At 41.9% G+C, this 20,538-nt stretch overlaps 1 protein-coding gene across 2 annotated transcripts; it reads right to left on the bottom strand.

Moving 5' to 3' along the window:
- Positions 1-3,040: 3,040 nt before the first annotated feature.
- bmf2 (BCL2 modifying factor 2) lies at positions 3,041-19,740 on the bottom strand. 2 transcript variants are annotated; one of them, XM_084377944.1, is made up of 4 exons: positions 19,678-19,740; positions 10,480-10,725; positions 8,927-9,144; positions 3,041-5,742 (listed from the first exon to the last, which is right to left on the bottom strand). In XM_084377944.1, exons 2-4 carry the CDS (start codon positions 10,700-10,702, stop codon positions 5,626-5,628), a joined length of 558 nt encoding a protein of 185 aa, XP_084234070.1. In that variant the 5' UTR covers positions 10,703-10,725; positions 19,678-19,740; the 3' UTR covers positions 3,041-5,625. The 2 variants fall into 2 exon arrangements, with proteins under 2 accessions (XP_084234070.1, XP_084234069.1); XM_084377943.1 differs by lacking the exon at positions 19,678-19,740 and adding an exon at positions 13,630-13,740.
- Between the last annotated feature and the right edge of the window lie 798 nt (positions 19,741-20,538).

The following is a 20,538-nucleotide window of genomic DNA, read 5'->3' as shown; positions in this document are numbered from 1 at the left end:
GAATCACAGTTTATGTAAGGTTGCACCTTTACCCCACAAAGGTTGGAGCATGCAAGAAAAAAAGAAAAAAAAAAAAAAAAAGATGTGCTGCTCCAGCTTTGCCTCCAGGGCTTATGAAGCGATTCCATTGTTCACGCTATATTAACTTTTGACTTTCAGAGGGGTTAAATCACAGGGACAAGTCATAGAAGTGTTTTTCATCCAGTCACTGTGGCTGTGATTGAAGTTTATGAGGTGACGAACGCATGACTGATTAAAACAATCCCGTGTGTCTTACCTGCTGACTGAAATATCTGAACAACTGCTGGCTGGGTTGAGATGAAACTTTGTACAGACACTCATGGTCCCCAGAGGATGAACCATCATGACTTGGGCTATCCTTATCCACGAAGGGAACCAATTCATGCAACTCATGAGTGCAGATCAGAACGAAGGCAACCCGCCTCTTATGCAGCACACTGAAGCAGGATTTGTGATTCACTTCTGCCTGAAATAAAGTTATCTTGTTCCTCTTTAAGAGTGGTTCCCAAAAGAAAGGATTAGTTAACAAACAACACACTAGTGTTACTAAAGTACAGCGTTGATTTGCACAATATTTCCTATGGACGTTCGTGGTTCCCAGATGACACATCCTACTGATTTTGGCGATCCTCTAACTTCTCCTCTAGAGTCACTGTGAGGTTGATGTTTGTGGTTTTGACTGAAATGTCTGGACAAACTACAAACTACTGCTTGCCACAAAATTTGGCACAGATATTCATACTCCCCCCCGGATGAATTTTCATAAGTTGCAATCTCATACATTTTCATCGAGCACCATCACAAGGTAAAAATGTCAAAATACTTGATTATAACAGTATCTGGGCTGCTGATTGTGTTGCTGCAGTCTTTGACTCTCACATGTATTTCTGTGTCGACTGAGTAACCTTAGGCTTAGAGTATGAAGTCACTTTAGTTTCTGGCTTCCTGCTGGACTGAGTTTACCACACTGGTGGATTAATGTGTCCATGTAATCGTTACTAATGAGCGAGGCGGGAGGGACAATTTCAAAAATCCTTTGCATTACCACTATCACTCTCAGACTTTTAAGCATATTGTGCATCATTACACTGTTTATCATTGTATTTTCTATATACCTTGAGTTAAAGACATGCCTACAATAATGGCAGTGAATCATCAGAAGCCTCAATAAGGTATTTCCATGTCACAGTACCCCAACTTTTAACACCGTACCCGAGATTCCTAAAACAAAAACATTTAAATATTCAAATGTGCAGACACATTACCAGTCCAGCATCACTTCTCTATTATTACTGTGGATTTAAAATGAATGGGTAGGCTTCTCAAAGAACAGTCAAAACCAGTGATGGGAACCTCGTTTCAGTCCAAATAACGACCAGACTGACAAGTACAACAAACATGTTTCATAGTTAAGAAGAAATATAACTGTAAATGATTACCAATGTGGTTTTCTTGGTGTTTTTGAAAACTGTGTATGTGCTTAAAAAAATATCTCTTGGGGGTTTTACGGTTTGTGTTTAGGAAAATAAATGAAGCACAGGCAATTTCAATTGTCCATAAAGTTTTAATGAAAAAAAAAAACAGCAATGTACCCATTTAACAACAAAAGAAATTAAGAGAAATTGTAAGATTTCGAGAGCCAAGCTCTTATGTACAGCATATTGCACTAGAAAAAAGAACAAACATCCCCGGTCCTCCTCCTCCTCCGTCCCCTCCATCGCTCCATGTCGTGTGCTGTTTGAAAACTGTGCAGCAGACACAGAGCAGTCCCAACGATAACACAGCCAATGCTTTAACGAAAAAACTGCTACATCTGGCCTGGGTCTCACTTCAAAAGGACACATGAATGTGAAATCCTTGAGACCACTCTGAACGTAAAGAAAGCAACGTGAAGACAATACAAACTCCCCGCGCGCACACGGCACGGAGGTCTGAAATAAGTTCCACTGTTCAGTTCATGTATTAAAAAGAGATATTGTGGTTTTCACTCCATTAAATTACATTCAAACCCTTTAAGATACAGATTTTTTTCAGGAATGTTGGACATGCATTTTTACTCCATTTACATTTATATTGAAAAAAGCCCTTGAACTGAGAGTGACACAGCAGACTTGGCAATATCCAAAATGAAAAAAAAAAAAGAAATGCCACAACATTTGAAAAAAAAAAAAAAAAAAGCAATCATAGAAAAAGCAGAAAAAGTCGTGTTGTTGTATCTTCTTACAAAAAGATATGGAAAATTTCTGCTAAAAATGTTTTTTTTATAAAGATAGCAACAATAGCTGTGTCAAATTCATGTCTAATGTATAAAAAACACCAAATCACAGCACTTGACAGTAAAGATGCACTCTTTCTTGGATATCGAAAAAAAAAAAAAAATCGAATCGATTGAATAAATTTGATATCAAAGACACTGAAGGTTGAACGGATAGAAAAAATGTTTTCGCTTGAGTCAGGGTTGCAACAGTGGTTGGTAACGACAGGCTCAGATCAACGCCACTGAGTGGCTGTTCAACCCATCTCACGTACAAATAATACTGGGCACCATGGTGGCTCATTCCTCCTTCAAATGTAAACCCACAGCCCTACTAGATTGTAGATAATAAAGCACAAAAACCCAGACGAGCCGGGCCGATCCAGCATTTTACAGATCTTCAAAGAGTTTCAGGAATCTAGAGGGGAAGTTCAGCACAGGAGTAGAAAGAGAGAGGCGCAAAATACAGTATACAAGTAAAAAAATTGTTGTTTTTTTTACAGTGCACATTGATTGCAAACAGTCGTTTCTGATATTGAGAAGGTTTGCGTGGTGAAACTCGCCGTTCGTGCTGAGAGATGTCAAAGGTTGAGCCTGTGCCTCGTGAGCAGATGCGAGGAATCCAACTGATGTTCTTTTTGTATCAAGGCGCAACACTACTGTTTGTGCCGACTCTACTGCATGAAAGTGTGTTGATCTCACAGAGCCCGAGCGGAACAAGAGCTGTGACTTTGGGATAATTAGTATGCCGAGTGTCTATGATGATGTGGCAGGTCTGTGACTCACAAGGCACGTTTCGTACATTTGATTGTCTGTTGTGATTTGTAAGGACTCACACCGTGCGTGTGAGAACGCACGAGGCACATGGCTTTAGTCCAACCTCCCCGCACACACAGGCATCAAACACACAACCGAATGCACGTCAACAATGAGAAGAAAAAGGACTGTACACACTGAGATAGCATCTATACAGTAGCACTGAGCAAATATACACAAAATAAATTAGAATAAATTATCTTAAAGGAACCAAACAAAATGAAACTTGTTCTCAGTAAGGACAGGGAGTAGTTAAACATGGTGTTCGGTCAAAGAGAGCGAGAGTGCGAAACTTTGGACTGAAGAGTGTGTCACAACGGTCTGGATTGGCTCAGCGTTCAGTGTTTGCAGGAAACAAACTTTTGGTTTAAAGAAATAAAAAAAAAAAAAATCTGTAACACACTTCCATGTTGACGTTGAGTGAAAAATGACGTGGAAAAACGTAAAATAAAGAAACATCTTTGCTTGTTCAGCTTCGTCTCACTACGTCCATCAACAGCGTTGATGCACGGAGTCCTCGCTTAAAGGCAGATTTTTAGCAAACACAACTCATCACGGTTCATTAACTACTCCCTGAAGAAAACGAAAGCAGAAAAAAAACCCATCAGTGTCTTCAAAAGTTCATATCATGAATTTACAACAGACTGAAATAATACATCAAATGAAGAATTTTTAACATCTTATTTAAAGTCCTTAAAGACGTTTTCCTTGATAAAAACACATTGAGAAACAGTGGCTGTGTCATTGCAGAATGCTAACGAAGCAGTTGTCGCGCAAAGATGTAAAAACGTTGTCCTAAATGTGTCCGTGTGATTAGCACAATGGTTCTTTGAACTGTACAGAGTTCTCAGTGAATGCACCACCGGCAGTTTGGTGAAAGAAAGCACTTGAATGAAAAGTTGAGTTGATAAACGTATCGGCACATCGGGATTGAGTCAGTGCTCGAGACATTTAGACTTAGACCTGGAGTGAAATGAAATAAAAATGCATCTCTGTAACTTTAACCTAAAAACGTTTCTGTAACAAAGATATTTCATTGAGAACACAGCCATGTTCTGGGAAATGTCCTTCTATGCATGTCAGTTTGATTGCGAATGCAACAGATCCCTAAGATTATACTTCCTTCCTTCCACTGGCTTGGATATTGCTCGCCCCTAAAAAAAATGCCGATAAATGTCATCTCTCTTGCAGGCGACCCGCAAAGGGCACAGTTGCGATTGTCAATCCAGCTTGAGAAATAAACCCCCAAAAGCTTTAGAAAATGATGAAATCTATCCAAAGCTCTTTGGGCGTCTGATTGTTTTCCTGTTCCCTGATCGTAATCCCACAGAGGAGATTTGTTTGACTTTGATTGTGCTCATTTGGTTTCAAAATGACTGTAGATTTTGGAAACAGTAAGCACGCACTCCTACATACGCATGACCACGGATTACAAGCACAATCACGATGTTACTCGACTAAAATATCTTAGAGCTTAATTCAAGTATGAATGAATCAACAGGATCTGAATCTACACAGTGGGTCATTAGGCCACTTTGACAAGTTCTAGGCCTGTCGTGATAACTACGTTTTTGGCGTATCGCTGTGTGGTTTCATTTTATTTATTATTTATTTAGGATATTTTTTTCACATTCCAATTCCAAAGCATGTACTTGCATTATTATGCTTTATATTCTCTTTAAATCTGTAACATGGAGCTCTTAAAATGACAATGATATTGTTTATTTTATTTAATTCTGGGTCAATACGACGTCCAATAAAAGTAGTTATCGTGACAGGCCTTTTCACAACAAGAGTGGTTCTGTAGATGGGGATGCTGATGGGTGACACAGGTTGATATAATGTCCCTACGTCTACAGTGGAAGCTGGTAAAACACGCATTAAACTGACCAACAGTGCAACACCGGCGCGTAACACCGCCACAAGCATTTTCAACTTAGCCAGTGTGGAACAGTAAAGGATAAGTACAGGGCTTATTGTTAGTCCGAGAATAAATTAGAAATGTGCCTCGAGTCCTCAAGGTTATAAGTCAGTAACTTCAGCACAGAAATGTCCACGTCCACAGTTTGTCACCAAAAAAAAAAAAAAAGTGGCCTAATCTGAAAAAAATTTGATCTCTTTCTTGTGATTTCCGTGATGCGAAAAAGTCGTACTGTGGCAGGAGAGAATAAGGCATTCCCTGGACTGATGGAGGTCCTTCAAGACTTGAAATACCAAATAAAAAGAGCAGTTTACTGTACAAAATAGGTAATCTTACAAATATTTCGAAAATATCTCTTCAAACGCAATGGCTCCTTCTCGGAAAGACGAAAAAACAAAAAACAAAGGAACAAAAAAAAAAAAAGAAACGGTAATCAGTCTCCGTCCAGCGGTGACCAGTGTTTTCTTCATCTCGTCTTCGTATTCAATTAGAAAACAAAAATCCAAACCCGTGTTCCATCTTACAGTGCCACCTCATAAAGTCCGGTCCCTTGTTCCCTCGCATTTGATTTGGGGGAAGCAAGGGCTGAGGCAAGGACCAGCAGGAAGTCCCTTCATCTCTGCTCTCCTCTCAGGCGAGGGAAGAGAGCGTCTCGTGGAAACAGAAAGCCGAACAGGGCCATCGTAAGGCGCATCCAGGCAGGCAGGTTTTGTCTCTGATGCCTCATGAACTGCAAGAAGGCGGGAAAAAAAAATACACATTAGGTTATTATCATCAGGGAGAGCGATTTAAAGTTGAACTGAGGTAAACCCTGTGAGCTCAAGCTATACGACTTAGCGGACTGAATGTTTCCACAACATCAGCTTGTGTCTAGAAAACACGTCCGTCACGCACATCCTGCCCGATACTTCTGCAGAATATACAGTATCAGTGGATCTCTGGTTTCTTAGAGACTTCTCAGAGAGAGAAGTTGTAGTTTGAATATTTTATTTAGTTGCTTTCACAGGTGAAAAAGTTGACAAAGGATTAGAGCTGCAACCATTAATAGATGGTTCGAATGAAATGTGAATATCTATCTTTGGGAAACATTTTTAACCATTTTTTGGACCGAACAACTTCTAGATTAGTCGAGAAAATCATCGACAGGTTAATAAACAACGAAAGTGCACGATTTTCAATTAAGTGATCGACCCTAGAAATGATGAAAATGACCTTGACAGCAACTGCAAAACAAGACATCTTTAACGCCCGGGAGCTGCCACTCATCTTGACAGTACCACCCCATCCCTCCTCCCTCAGGTTTGACACGGTCCCTCCTATTAACCGATGCACTGTTGACTTCTAAACAAGGGGCCTCAAAGTGAAACGCTTTCAGAGAACTCGCTGCCTATTTCATCACAGCTCTCCCGTAACGACGTAGTCAGCTGAATAATTATCAAAAAACAAAAGCCGAGGAAGCAGACACTGCTCCCTCCTATGGAGCCCCCTTCACCCCGGCTCTGTCATGTTCCATCGGGGTGTGCAGCCCACGTCGACTGCAGACAGATGAAGGGGTTCCTGCTGCAGCCCTGCGATCTCCTCTCGCCCCCCCTTCCCCATCTCTGATCCTGCACAGCTCCCCGTCGGCTTTCTGAACAGCCGCGCTCAGATATTGCAGCCTGTTGCATAAGCATCTCTATCCCTGCTCTCTCTCCATCAAGGTCTCTACCAGCCTAGCAATCAGAGTCCGCCACAGGCTATTTGATGCAGAACTAGCAGGCTGGACTGAATTGAACCAGCACCGCTAAATGTAACCCTAATTGTCCTTAATTGCCTTAATTCTACACTGCAGAGCTTATTTAAACAGTACTCTGGTTTGTTCCACATGAGGCTCATCTTTGGGCTGTCATTTGCATGGGTGGCGGAGAAAGGGTTTTTATTTAGTTTTGTAGGTTAATGCACCCCAAATGATAAAAAAAAAGGGGGATGGATGAAATTTCCCTCAAACTTTTAGCGTTTTAGTGGCCGCAAAAGCAGTCGAAACTGACGGATAAGACTCAAACCACAAATACAACCTACTCCACACAAACACAAACCCACACATTAGCCCACACCGGCAACTTCTGCTTGGAGAGGCTGGTGAAAAACGTCTAACAATAGCAGCAGAGACAATGCAGAGGAGTGAGTGGATATCATAAAGGATCACTTGTGATTCTTCCTACAACAGCAGTATCAGATCCTGCGGGATGAAACCAACTCGAGTGCAGACAGCAGACAAAAAAGAAAACGTTCGCTCTTATCTCTCTGTCACACGCAAAACCAGAACACACACACACACACACAGGCGCGCGCACACACACACAAAGACACACACTGAGGCAGTCAGCGGGACAACTGAGGTATTGTGGGTAGCCGTGAGTCAGACTCTATTTTTAGACGGGCGTATAAACAGCCGGCCAAGTCTACCCAGACACAGACGTGCGGCTTGCTGCTGTTCGCGACAGTCGCATCGATCTCACCTGCTTTGTCAAACTCTCTTACTTTATATTCATTCTTTCTCTCACTCTCTGTGTCTACCTTTCTTCTTTCTCCCCCATGGCAAAACAGCCACGGCAGCAAACAAGAACCACTCCCAGTATATTTGTACTTATTAACTAACTTCGTGGTCATGTGACTAATGTGAACTCTCAGTCAGACCAGTAACTGCTTTAGCAACCCCTCCGACCTGTTATCAAACGCACTGTGGCACAAAGTCCTTGCCAAAGGAGGACAGGAGGTGGAACATGTTGTCATATTCGAGCATTAAGAAATCTGTAAGACTGTGACACATGTTTCCATGTGGATTTTATTCCTCGACATGCACAATTAACTACATATCATGAACTGCAGACTGTATGTGCTTAACTATTCCCTCAGGAGCTTAGCAAGCAGCGAGCCTCCACGCTCAGTTCCCTTCATCGTCTCTAAAGGCGTCCTACTGTTTCATGCTTCACGCGGTATGTTCGGTATAAAGAGCTCATTTAAGGAGAAAGTGGTCTGCCTACTTTCAGGTAAAGTACACAAGTAGCAAACATGAGGGTGGCACTAGAGTGGGGACAAAGGGATGAGGGAAACTGGTGAGAAATGGGAGGGAGTCATTTCATCTGCTCTTTATGAAAAGCTTCAGACGAGGGAATGGATTTCACTTGTTTGTTTTCTTTTTCTTCTGTCTTTGTGGACCAGGAAACAGATCCCTAATATTCCCATTGACTGTAATGACATGGTGTCAGCGCCGCTAACATAGTATTGGCAGCGTAGCCTATAATCTGTTCCAGTAGTTCAGAAGATGACCTTGACCACAGTGCCAAACTAAGAATCAATATTTAGATGTCAGCAGGAAGAAAGTACTTTTCTATGTTGTCACAGTGTATTCAGGAGCCGGAGACACTGACTGCATACATATTAGTTTTGTTTAGTATCCTGTATGAAGTTACTAAATCGTGCCTTATTAGTGATTTTTCCTTCAGCGTGGCCAAGAAAGCGGTTGAATCACTGCACGGGCTATTTTTATCCAGCGTGGGTTGTGGCCAATCCAGCTGGCAAAATGTTTGGCCCCCTTTCTTCCCGAGAGTGAGCCACACAATTGGCACACAGTGGCTTTGTGTGTCTAATCAAGTGGAAGCTGACACGCAGAAATAGCTCACATGTAACACACAAACAAACTTTTTGTCTCACGTCAACAAAATGTAGTTTAGAGCCAGAGACTCACTATCTCCCGTCTCCAAGAACGTAAGTTCAGCAGGCAAATGGAGCGTTTAATTAGGTATTATACAAAGTCTGCTTGTGCTCACATTGTTTACACTTTGAAAAGTTTTAAAAGTGCATTCGGGCTCTGCAGTTGTTTGCAACAGGAGTTCTGCTAAGGATCCACTTCACTGCTCAGGAGGGAGGCTTACCAGTTCAACGTGGTCCTGTTGGAACTTGTCTCCGATCTCCCGCAGTTTACGACCGATTTGCGCCTCCACGCTCACCCCCGCCTGCTCCGCCGGCCCCTCTGCCATCCTGTCATCTTCCTCCCCTCTGTCCTCCTCCTCCTCCTCTTCAATCTGCCTCTCTCCCCGGTCCTCCATGGGCTCAAACTGAGCGGGGAAATGTGAGCGTAATCCAGCGTTGCCTAAAAGTAAAAGAACATCAAGCTTCTTAAAAACTTGTGTTGTTGTTGGATCTCAAAAAAGTACCAAGACGCTTGTCAGTGTCAGTGCCAAGATGAATGTGAGGCGAGTAGACATTACTGATACGAGTTCAGTAAAACCACTAATGTTTTCCTTTTTGATTTTAGACTAGACAGTGAAAAACCTCAGAAAACACTTTGTAGACAGTCTTACAATAAGTCCAGCTATCTTGATTACTATTAAAAGCCTCAAACACAGCTGTGTCTGAAGTGAAATATACAGTATCTATTTTCTCTTCAGGTTTTATCAGATCTTCTCAAGATGGCAAAAAAACAAGGTAGGCACTCCAAGTACGACTAAAGGCTCCACAGAGAAGAAAGAGAGAGAGAGTGTTGGTAGGTGATAAACTCAAACACCTTATTAAATCAACAATGGCCTCAGTGAACTGCAGTCTTTCTGTGGGCTGTGCCACCGAGTTTACTCATGCGCTCCTGAAGTCATGCAACTTGGAGGTTTCATGTGTGCAGAACGCCTGGTTATTCTGCCTCTCAGAGGGCCATAATTTCTCCAAGAAACCTGGCAGCGGGCCAAGTGCATGACATCCATTAACGATGAGCGACAAGGTAATAACAGTCAGTGGTTTTTTATGTACTGATGACTTTAAACCCAGAACAATGCACCTCTCACACACTGACACCGAGTCAACAAACAAACAACATTCTTCTTCGACATTGGTTGAATTCGATTAGGGTGATGTCACACTGATTCGATTAGAAATGGGTAAACAATATTGGATTAAAACTGGTGGACACATTAGCGTGGGTATGTGCCTTTATGTATGTGTCAGATTGTCTTTTAATTGCTTCAACGAATGCTCATTTAAAATGCTAAAAAAAACAAAAAACGAGAAACTGATTGGAATGTGAACATCATTTATCAGATTTAGATTAATAGCGTATCAGGAGTGCTAAAGTATGTAATAAAGATGCTCAAATTGTTAATAAACAAACAGTTTCTAAGAATGGCCTGTTCCTCATGTTCTCAGCATTCGTATTATAGGACGAGGGGATCTCCCCTCAACAAGGAAAATTAATTCCTAGACTTTCTTGTCTGTTTGTTTGTCTAACAGTCCAGGAAAAAAAGAAAACAGCAGCCTCCCGCTCTTATCCGATCTAACACTCCAAATCAGATTGACAGTTTTAATCACCCCAGTCTTTGAGGACAGTTCCCAATTAGTAATCTACCAGATAAAAGGAATGACTAATCATGTGAGGTTGTACTCGATGACGATAATCCTAACAGCCCGCATCACTTTCAGCAGGCTTTCCCCTCCTTACCGTGAAAGGGTATGCGAGGCTGCCGGTGCAAGCTGCAGGGCAGTGTGTTGATGCCAATGCTGTTGTTGTTGTGACTCTGCGACGTGGACACGGCGGCGGTGACGGCAGCGAGGGCCTGTCCGGCCGCGATCTGTGTGGCGCGGTCTTCGTATTTGACGTCCCTAAAGGGCGTTCCCCAGAGCTGCGAGATGGGCCGTGACATGTCCTCCTCCTCATCATCCATCCGACGCCTCAGCGGTAAACTCCCTGGTGTCAAAAAAAAAAGAGTGGACAGAAGAGGGAGACTTTAGCCAGAGGTGACAAATGTTTGAAAGTGTGTTTTGGACGAGTAAATATGCGATCTATTTGCAGGACTGTGCCTGAGTCATAACCATGTGTTTATGATCTTTAGCTGACAGGTAATTTGGGCGTGATTTGTTTTAAGACCAAACAAAAAGTGCCAAATAGCATCCTGTTATCAGTGGAAACTTTGCCCTCTGGCAGATAGAAAATGATTCCACCCTATCTACATTAAATGGAAATCATTAGTCATTAAAAGCGGCTAATGTTGCGTGCGGTAATACTGTAAACAAACAGGCAGAGATGAGTAATCACAGAAGCACAGATGGATCTGCTAATGTGAATGTCTACAGTATGTAAAGAAAGGTAAACATACAAGAGGCCAGCTGTAGCTAAAGCGATTATCTCTTATAATATAGTGATGAGCAGCAACAGGAGCCAAACGTATGGAAACACCCTGTGTAGGGGGGACCCAGTGGGCGGCTAAAAATGCTACGCCAGATTTGCCACCCTCCCGCGGCAGATTTTGCCAAGCTGTTCCTGATAATGTGCCAAATTGTAACTGAGTGCCAAAAGATCCACCGAAGCTGCTTTCTCCCCTCACAACTACCTTAATCTGGAACAGTGTGCCACAGAGCAGAGCACAGTCAGGGGATTAACTTCCTCCTGCACGATTCTGCAGCTCAACATTAAAAGACCGATCCTTGTTGCCCCCCCCACCCCTCCCTCCCTCTCTCCTATCACTGGATAGCTGCCTGTCTACACTATCACACACACACACAAACAGCAGCGGGTTGGTGTGTGAGTGAAACCTCAGTGAAACCAAAGTTCTGGCTAGACTGTCATGTGCTGCGTGCAGCCGCTGTTTCATGAGGGAGATAACGAATTTCACTCCATCCTCAACTGTGTCTGCTGAACACAAACACTCACACCCTCTTCCTCCTTGGCCACGTGCCACCATCTGAACTACTGTTTCATCTTTTTTGTCGAGGGTGCCTGTCTTATTCTTTTTCTTGTGTAAGTGGAGACAAATAGGCCGGGTTGACTGGCAAAAGTTGGAACTGGATATACTGGTATCGTGTTTACTGAGCGAGGCGGCCCAAGTCGTCTCTTTGTGAAAGTGTCCCTTTGCATGATGTCATGTCATATGGAGTCAAAGGAGGAAACTCCATTTTGAACAGCTGTGGAAAAACACTGTCTGATTAGTCAGGCCACATTATTAGAGTAAGATGTATGTCTCTGAATCAGACCGGCTGTGTTTTTTGGTAAACAAAAATGTATCACTGACCCACAAATCCACTGGCCTCCATCGCTCCAGGGGCATTAAAGGGTGAAATCAGTCCATTTCGCCAATGCACACTAATTAGATGTTCGTTACAGATATTCAAAACAGCCCTATTCTGCATTAACTTCTCCTCCAGGCAAATCAAGTAGTACAGTAATTAATGCTATGCAAGCAGAAAGGGCTTCTCTGCCACTGTGCCGCAAGTTTCACTGGGATCAAATGTGCACTTGTGTGTCAATGGCAATGCGAGCTCTGTCTTGAATTTCCACTGGCAGCCAACAGAGGACTGGCAAGATAACCATAGTGTCAGACACATAAAAAAACAAACATAGACAGGGAGACACACACACACACACACACACATACACACACACAGAGAGACACACACTGCCTGGGGCAGCAGGGAGGCCTGGCAGCCAGCACAGTGCTGGTCAGAGGCTCAAAGCTACAGCAGAAAGTGGCTCCCTCTGCTGCACCATCTGTGCACCGGGCTCTCCTCCATGCACTGCTCGGGGTGGGGGGGTGCACACAAGGTGAGCTCTGCTGCTATTTCTCCTACTGCTTTCATGTGAGTAGGAATACATATCCTGTGGATAACACTGTGCAAGTGACAAGCTCCAATAAAGTCATGAACACTACTTTAGCTATCACAGGCAAACAGGTTAGCACACTAATATGTTTGTATGGTGAGTGATATATGGATTTTTGATGCAAGTTACCACTTGAATGTAAAAAAAAATAAAATTAATAAAAACTACTTTATCTGCACACGTAGAAAAAGTGACATTTTCATTAAGTTGTTTCTGAAAGTGGGCTCCGGAGGACCACCGGGGGTGCGCTGCATCTGTACCCGCATCAGAAGCGGCCATGCCCGGGGGCAGCTCCGACCGCTCATCGCTGCGGACGCAACAGCCATAAAACTGGCAGCCGTCGAAACACGAAGCGGACACACTGCTGCAAACCAAAAATAATGACACAAACTGTGGATTTTCTCGCTCACACGGCTGTTTCTCGCTTTTTAAAAAAAGTAGGCACAACTATTTGTTAACGCAGCGGCACCGTTAGCAAACCAGCAGGGCTTTAAAAAACAAAGATAAACATCCAGGACGGTGCTCCACTATCCTCCGCTGATACTTTCTCCTCACAACAAACGCCTCCGAGATAACAACCGGCAGCTCAAATCACTCTTAGCAGCCACACATTAGTCACGAAAGCGCAAACAGACAAGTCACTTCAACAACCGGCTGTAATAACGTGTAATGACAGGAGAGCTACAGACCCACAGTTGTGTCAAAAACACCGGGCAACGTGAAGCCGGGATGTCGAGGCGAGACGGGTCATTAATTCACTCCCTCCGTCGACACAAGCGAAAGAAAACCTCACAGATAAAGATAATGAAGATCGGGAGCATCTAGTAAAAAAAAAAAAAAGCTCTCTGCCGTACAGTGCCAACGCTCCGGCGAAGCCCGCTCACCCCCGTCCCCTTGCCCGGGCATGCCCGCACATTTGTTGACAAAACTCCCGCGGACGAGCACCGCGACGGAGATCTGTCCCTCTACAACAACACGACTGTGAAGCACACTCACCGCCAGCAAACGCGTTTTCCGTTGTGATCGGTGGTATCTTGACAGCTTGCCGTTACCTTGTTTCCTACGGACCGTGTTGATGCGACTCGTATCCCTCTTTGCATTACAACCACTCATAGATGTGACTGGAGGAGTTGTTGTGTTTTTTTTTTTCTTCCCTGTGTCAAAACGGTCCGCCTCGACGGCCGGGACCCGCCCCTTCTTAATAATGTGAAAGGAGCAGAGGAGAGTCAGCTACACTGTGTTATGCAAATATAACAGCCTGAAAGGGTATAAAATGCTGTTATTGCTCTAAAAATCCATTTTTGTTTGGTATTGTAGCAGCTGGTCAGTGGTGGAGGAAGCATTCAGTGCATTTGTTTTAGTATAGTTGTACCACCACACAGCAAAAATACTCAATTATAAGCAAAGGTGCATTAAAAATTGCACATTGTAAGCAAAATGCACAAAAATAAACACACTCAATGCTCCTATTTGTCATACAGATAATGCATTTTACTGTAATAGTGCATCAAGTTAGTATTTTATACACTGTTGGGTGTTTTTAATTAAAAAATGCTAATATAACATGTGTTTTGTATGCAAAATCTTCATTTGTAAGATGGTAGCCCAACTAAAGCCTGCCTGTCAAATACATGAGTAAATTAAAAGTATAATATTTCAATATGTTAGGTGTAGAAGTGGGTAAATCACAATGGTATCACATAATGTGGTAAATTCCCTACCACTGCAAATGGGTCAATGCCAATTGTTGCCATATTAATCCACTATTTTCCATTTGGGTGTCTATGCTTTCATAACTAAAGCATTCAAATAAAAAAAAATATTAAAATCTGCTGCAGATTTAAACTGGCTTCTGCATAAGATGTTGAGCTCATGCTGTATTGTTGTTGAGATGAAATAAATACAAAAAGAATAATAACGTGCCTGGCCCTTTAAGAAAACAGTCCTCCTCGCAACCATAAGCTGGTGACACGCAGCGGACCAATCAGACGGTTTGTTTTGGTCCCGCCTTCTGTTTCGTCTATCTTGACACGTGGAGGGGGAAAAACACAAACCCAGATAAGACATGTGACTGCTTTCAGCGCTCAGCTCAGCTGATTGGGAGCTGCTGCGCGATAGAGTGACTGCACCCACCCAATTACTGGGGGTCGGTGTGATGATGATGATGGGTTGTGTACTGTCAAGGCAACAAATAGATTCACAAATTTAATTATCACACAAGCATGTCAGTGTCCCATTGATTCACAGCTATGGTTTTATGTCTAAATATGTGTCATGCAAACATTATTAAAGAGACTGAACAACAGAGCAGAGCAGATCAGAACCATGGGGTAAAATTAACTTACCACATTTATTGAAGTATTGTATTTAAATGCAATTTTACTTTACTCAAATATTGTACTTTTGACTTCATTTTGACTACGTCATAGTCACGAATACCCTTGCAAATTATGTTTCCACATACAAAACCTATAATCAGCTCCGAGGATACGGTGACTTGTTACAGACAAAATTGCCCAGCATTTATAACTTACATAAAATTATCTCCATTTGGGTCAGCTAGGAAATGAAATTGATGTAGGCCTATAACATAAGATAACATAGGTAGTCATAACACAACACAATATAGCATAACATAACTAGTCATAACATGAGACAACATAACATTACTAGTCCTAACACAACACAATATAAAATAACAACTAGTCATAACACAACACAACATAACATAACATAACATAACATAACCAGTCATATAACAATACAATATAATATAACTTAGTCAAAACACAACACAATATAACAAGACATCTAGTCATAACATAAGACAACATAGCATAACATACATAGTCATAACACAATACAATTTAACATAATGTAGTCACAACACAACATAACATAACATAACTAGTCATAACACAACATAACATAACATAACTAGTCATAACACAACATAACATAACTAGTCACAACATAACATAACATAACTAGTCATAACACAATACAATATAGCATTACATAGCATAACATAACTAATCATACCACGACACAACATAACATAACATAGCATAACATAACTAGCCGTAACACAATACAATATAACATAACTAATCATACCACAACACAACATAACAAAACATAGCATAACATAACTAGTCATAACACACTACAATATAACATAACATACTGTAGTCATAACACAACACAATATAACCAAACATGCTTATAACATAACGCAACACAATATACCATAACTAGCCATAACATAAGACAACATAACATAACATAACATAACATAACATAACTAGCCATAACATAATACAACATAACTACTCATAACATAGCACCAAAAACATTGGGGTTGGCTTGTATTGATATAAGCATAGAGCCATTTTCAGTTTAGCCCCTGAGGGCACCTATTGTTGAACATGGTGTCCTCATCTGATGGATGCACAGTGACTGTGGAATAAACAGCAGCCGTGGCTGGTGACCCTCATTGCAGGGTGAGGGCACGCCTACCCATGGCATCACTCAAAAGAGGAGGAAAAAACAGTACAGTGAAATCTAGCCTTATATGCAGAAAGCAAAGGGGTTACTGAGTGCAAAACAGCCATGCAAGAAGAGTGAGACTATTTGATCCATCGTGTGAGTCAGATTTTTCCCAGGGGACAATTTCTGGATGAAAGCAGATGCTGTTGCTGTTTGCGTGGAGCGTTGGTCAGCCCGTGCAGGATGTTATGTTTTCACACTGTCCCACTCCTTTATTGTACAGCTGGTAACGTGTGAAGTGTGATTTTCTCAACTCGTCACAAAATTCCCATGCACAGTTGACTGTCAGGCCAGCAAAACAACCCCTGCTCAGCCATGTTTAAGCTGCCGCTTGACGGCACCCAACCCCCCATCCACACCAACCCCCCTCCAACTCCGATCCTGCAGCGAAAGGGACCCCACCCAAAATTTGGAAGAAGAGATCAGATGGTGGTTGTTTTTGTGTTGCTCACTCATTCTTTCTCTCTTTGTACATTAGTTGTCAGTCAGTGAACACTGAAGCAGATTGCATGCATAATAATGAACAAAAATAAACCATTTTCTAGAATTTCTTTAACTCCATTTTTGATCTAATGGTACTCGTTTTGAAGCTGAGGTGGTGTTAATATTTCAAAGATGCAAGAGGTTTTAGTAGCTATATGTACTGATGAACCCAAGTTTAATGCTGGCTGCAAATGCTAAGCTACTTTATCTGTTGTTGACTGATGTTTAGATACTTAGGATCTGAAGGACACAGCCGTTTTATGTGAATAATTAGTCATAAATACCTCATCATTAAAGCGCCTTTTGAAAAATAAAAGGCTAAATCGAAACAAAAGACCCCCCACTGGAATTAAAAAGTTTAAAACATCAGTTTTGCAACAGTTTTGATGTGGTATTCAGACTTTTAAAGCTACTTTTCAGAGGTGGAACCTCTCAAAAATTAATTAGTCTACTGTGTGCTGCATTTGAAAAACAAAGAAATGGAAAACGAAAAAAAACAAAATCCAGTCGCCCATAAGCATTTCATCGCTGCTTTTTTTTTCTACTCTTGAGTTCCCTTTATCAATAACTAATTAATGTTCCCAAACAACAGCTCCAAGAATAGTGCCTTTCAATCACAGTCAGTTATTTGCCAATGGACTCTGGGGAATACAGTAGTTTTTCATCAGTTAAGCTGTGGTTTGGTGAAGTGTTTTTGAACGCCGAGCTGTTAACCACATTTGTGTTGCAAATCGGATTTGTTCTCTGTTTTGGCAGGGAACATAACATGATGCGCTGTCAAGGCAAGACATTCAGAAACACAGACGTCATGCATTGTGCAATCTCATCGTCTGTTTTAAGTCATTTGCTGTCTTTTACTTTCAAGTGCACAGCATTCAACCCCTTTGAAGAGGGAAAACAGCCTTTGTGTTGGCGCTGAACTCAGAACTTGTCATCTAAACTGAAACTTCCAGTACCTCTAATGTGTCAGCTGCAGTGGCAGACAATGTGTCCCAGCCCATTTTTATTAGAGCAATTTTCCCCAGCGAGGCAGTCAAAAATTATCCACAGTGAGTTATTTCTGACTACGTGCTGCCAGCAGAGGTGAGAAGGCTCTGGATGTTGAAATTTTTCAAAGTTCACTGCATAATGATACAATTCGCTTTGTGTCTTTTTCCCTAATGGTGCCTGACGTCCAGACGCTTTGTCTTCCATCTTCAATCCGTTCCGCACCCAAACAACTCCACCAGTGTTTGTGCTTGTACTGCATGCACCTTCGCATCACAATTTTATGGTTTTGTACCGCTTCCATTTAATTATCTACCTAAATCCCTGTTTTGGGAGGCTGTTTTTCACATAAATTGATTGTGAAATTTCCTGACAGAGATGCCAAGTTTTCACAGGTTATTGGAAACCGCTGTCCGCCTCCACCCCCTCCTCCTCCTGCTTATTCTGTCAACACCTCTTGATTTTAACCACAGGTACAGCAGGGGCTGAGCCAATGAACGCAGCTCTCCCTGAGTTCATCCAAAGGTAACACATTTGAAGCCCAGAACCACCCCAGGGGAAGCGCTTCCTTACGATTATGCGTATTTTGACACCACTTTAATGCAGTGCATTAAATGTAACCAAACACAGGAGTGATACTGGGCATGTTTTGAATGAAGAGCTGTATGGAAATAAATTTGTTGCCTTGCGTCCTTCACTTTGTCTTCACATGCTTCCAGCTGCGATGGCAGGTCGCAGTAAATGAACACATAATGATTAGTGAGCAGCAGCAGCGGCAGCTCAGGTGGTAAACAAACCGTTCGTCAGGCAGATTGGCAGCCTGATGACACCTGTGCAGCATCCAAAACAATTCACAGATCCAATTTGCAGGTGTCCTTGCACTGCCGTATGGCCATATATCACTGTTACTTTTGGATATTGCTAGTTTATACATTTTAATATGTTGAAATGTGACTTTACTCATCGTTTGTTATGATTTGATTGTATCAAGTAACACACTTATCCAATTACTTTATCTGGGAGTTGTGAGTCAAAGGCAGACTTGTTTGCTTTGGAGGACAATTCAACAATTAATCAGTCAAAACTGATTGAAAAACCAGCAGTGCTTTTGAAATACAAGTGACAAAGAGCTCTCGAACAAACTACCAGTCTGTCTATCGCTGTTCCAGGAGCACAGTTGTACTGATTTCTGTGCAGAAGAATGAAACTATGTAAAGGATGATTTCATGCTGAGTACCTTTTAATTACATTTTTGTAATTTGGGCCAGTTTGGCCGTATTTCTTACGATCACGATACAACTTTGCTCACCAGTGTTATTGCAATTTTGCTACCATAAGACAAAAATTACAAGCAGACAGTTTTTTGCTAGATTTTCTTAACTGCTTTTGGAGGTAAAAACCAAAAGTTTTGCAGACATGAAATGTTGGAATTTATCCTTTTTTTGGACAGCAAAGCTTTAAGCATGCAAGTACGATAGGTTAAAATCGAAGCAGGAAATTATTTCATAAACTCTAAAAGATGTTTACAACGGACAAATTTGTAATCTTATTTGGGTTTTTTCTTCCTTTCTGTTAATCCCAACGCTGTTTCCTAGGAATTACATTCATATTCGATAATTCCACACCCCATGATTTGCATCCAATGCTTTTACTTTCAGTGCTAATGCAGGAAGTAGCATGGTGGTGGACAGGCATATAGCAAGTCTATAGCAAGATAGGCAAATTTAATGCAGGGAACTGGAGTTTGTGCCCACTGACTTCCAGTTAACATTCAAATGTATTTTTAACTGTAACAACAATCTTTCTGTCAACTTAACCAAGTGTTTTAGGTCCCTAACCCCAACCCATCACTAATGTATCAGCCAAGACCACAATCTTTCCCCCAATTTAACTTCAACGTTGTTGCCGTCCGCACATATTGCAGAAAGTGAGAATTTTTACAAAAGTTTGCCTTGGAAGTACAAAGTGAATAATCCAAGGTTTTGCATAAAAGACATCTTATTGTCTGGCTGTGTGGTCCCTTACCCTATCAGACATTTCTTTTTCAGCAATGTTGCCTTCTTCCCAGATCTTAGCGATTCACTTGGTGAGCACAATATTAGTCACACCAATACAAGCAATGGCCAAAACTATGAAGAGAAGAAACACATCCGTAATGAGCCAGAATGATCATTTAACACAAACAAATTCTGGTTGCCATGTGTCACATAGTCACTCAATCAATTATCACTGTATCTATTTTGATTCAAAGGATTAGCTCTCAAAATTCTTACTAGAGTTTGTGACTTTGAGATAAAAGTGAGCATGTCGGTTTGAGGCTGCTCAGCCCTTCCTTGTTGTTTTGAAGGAGAATGAAGTGGCTGCACAGTGGTCGTCCGTCCACTCACTTGCTGCTCTCCAGTTTAATTCTTGTAACTCAGTGTGCACTCAAGTGGCAATAACGGGATTTTGGGAAGCCCGTGTCAGATGTGATGAGCTGCTTCCCCCTGTTAAGAGAGGGTTCAAGGGGGGTGGGGGAGATAACGCGCTGGCGGAAGATATGCCTGACTTTGTTTTTTTAGGGTGTGGGAGACCGAGGCAATTCTGCGAAAATGCGGAGCCGCTTAATCTTGTTACCTCGCAATCTCGACATGTTTTGAGCTCTGACAGAGCTCCAAAGTTCAGGTGCTACTGTACAAGCTGGTATCTCAGCATGTGCTCCTGCAGTTCTTCATCTCTGCTTTTATACATTTCCTCTTCAGAGATGTCACAGAATTTTCTAAATACTTCATTGGCTGCTAAAGTGTTGGTAGGTAGGTGCTGTGCAGTGGATTAAAAAAAGAAAGCAACGATAAATCATTGAAGGAAGGAGACATGGATGGAAATAGAGTTGGAGTTGCTCTTGTT

The sequence above is a fragment of the Pagrus pagrus genome (assembly GCF_965226575.1).
Source record: "Pagrus pagrus genome assembly, chromosome: 16".
NCBI classification, from domain to species: Eukaryota; Metazoa; Chordata; class Actinopteri; order Spariformes; family Sparidae; genus Pagrus; species Pagrus pagrus.
Note: the sequence above shows the minus strand (reverse complement) of the source record. Positions and strands in the feature narration are given on the sequence as shown.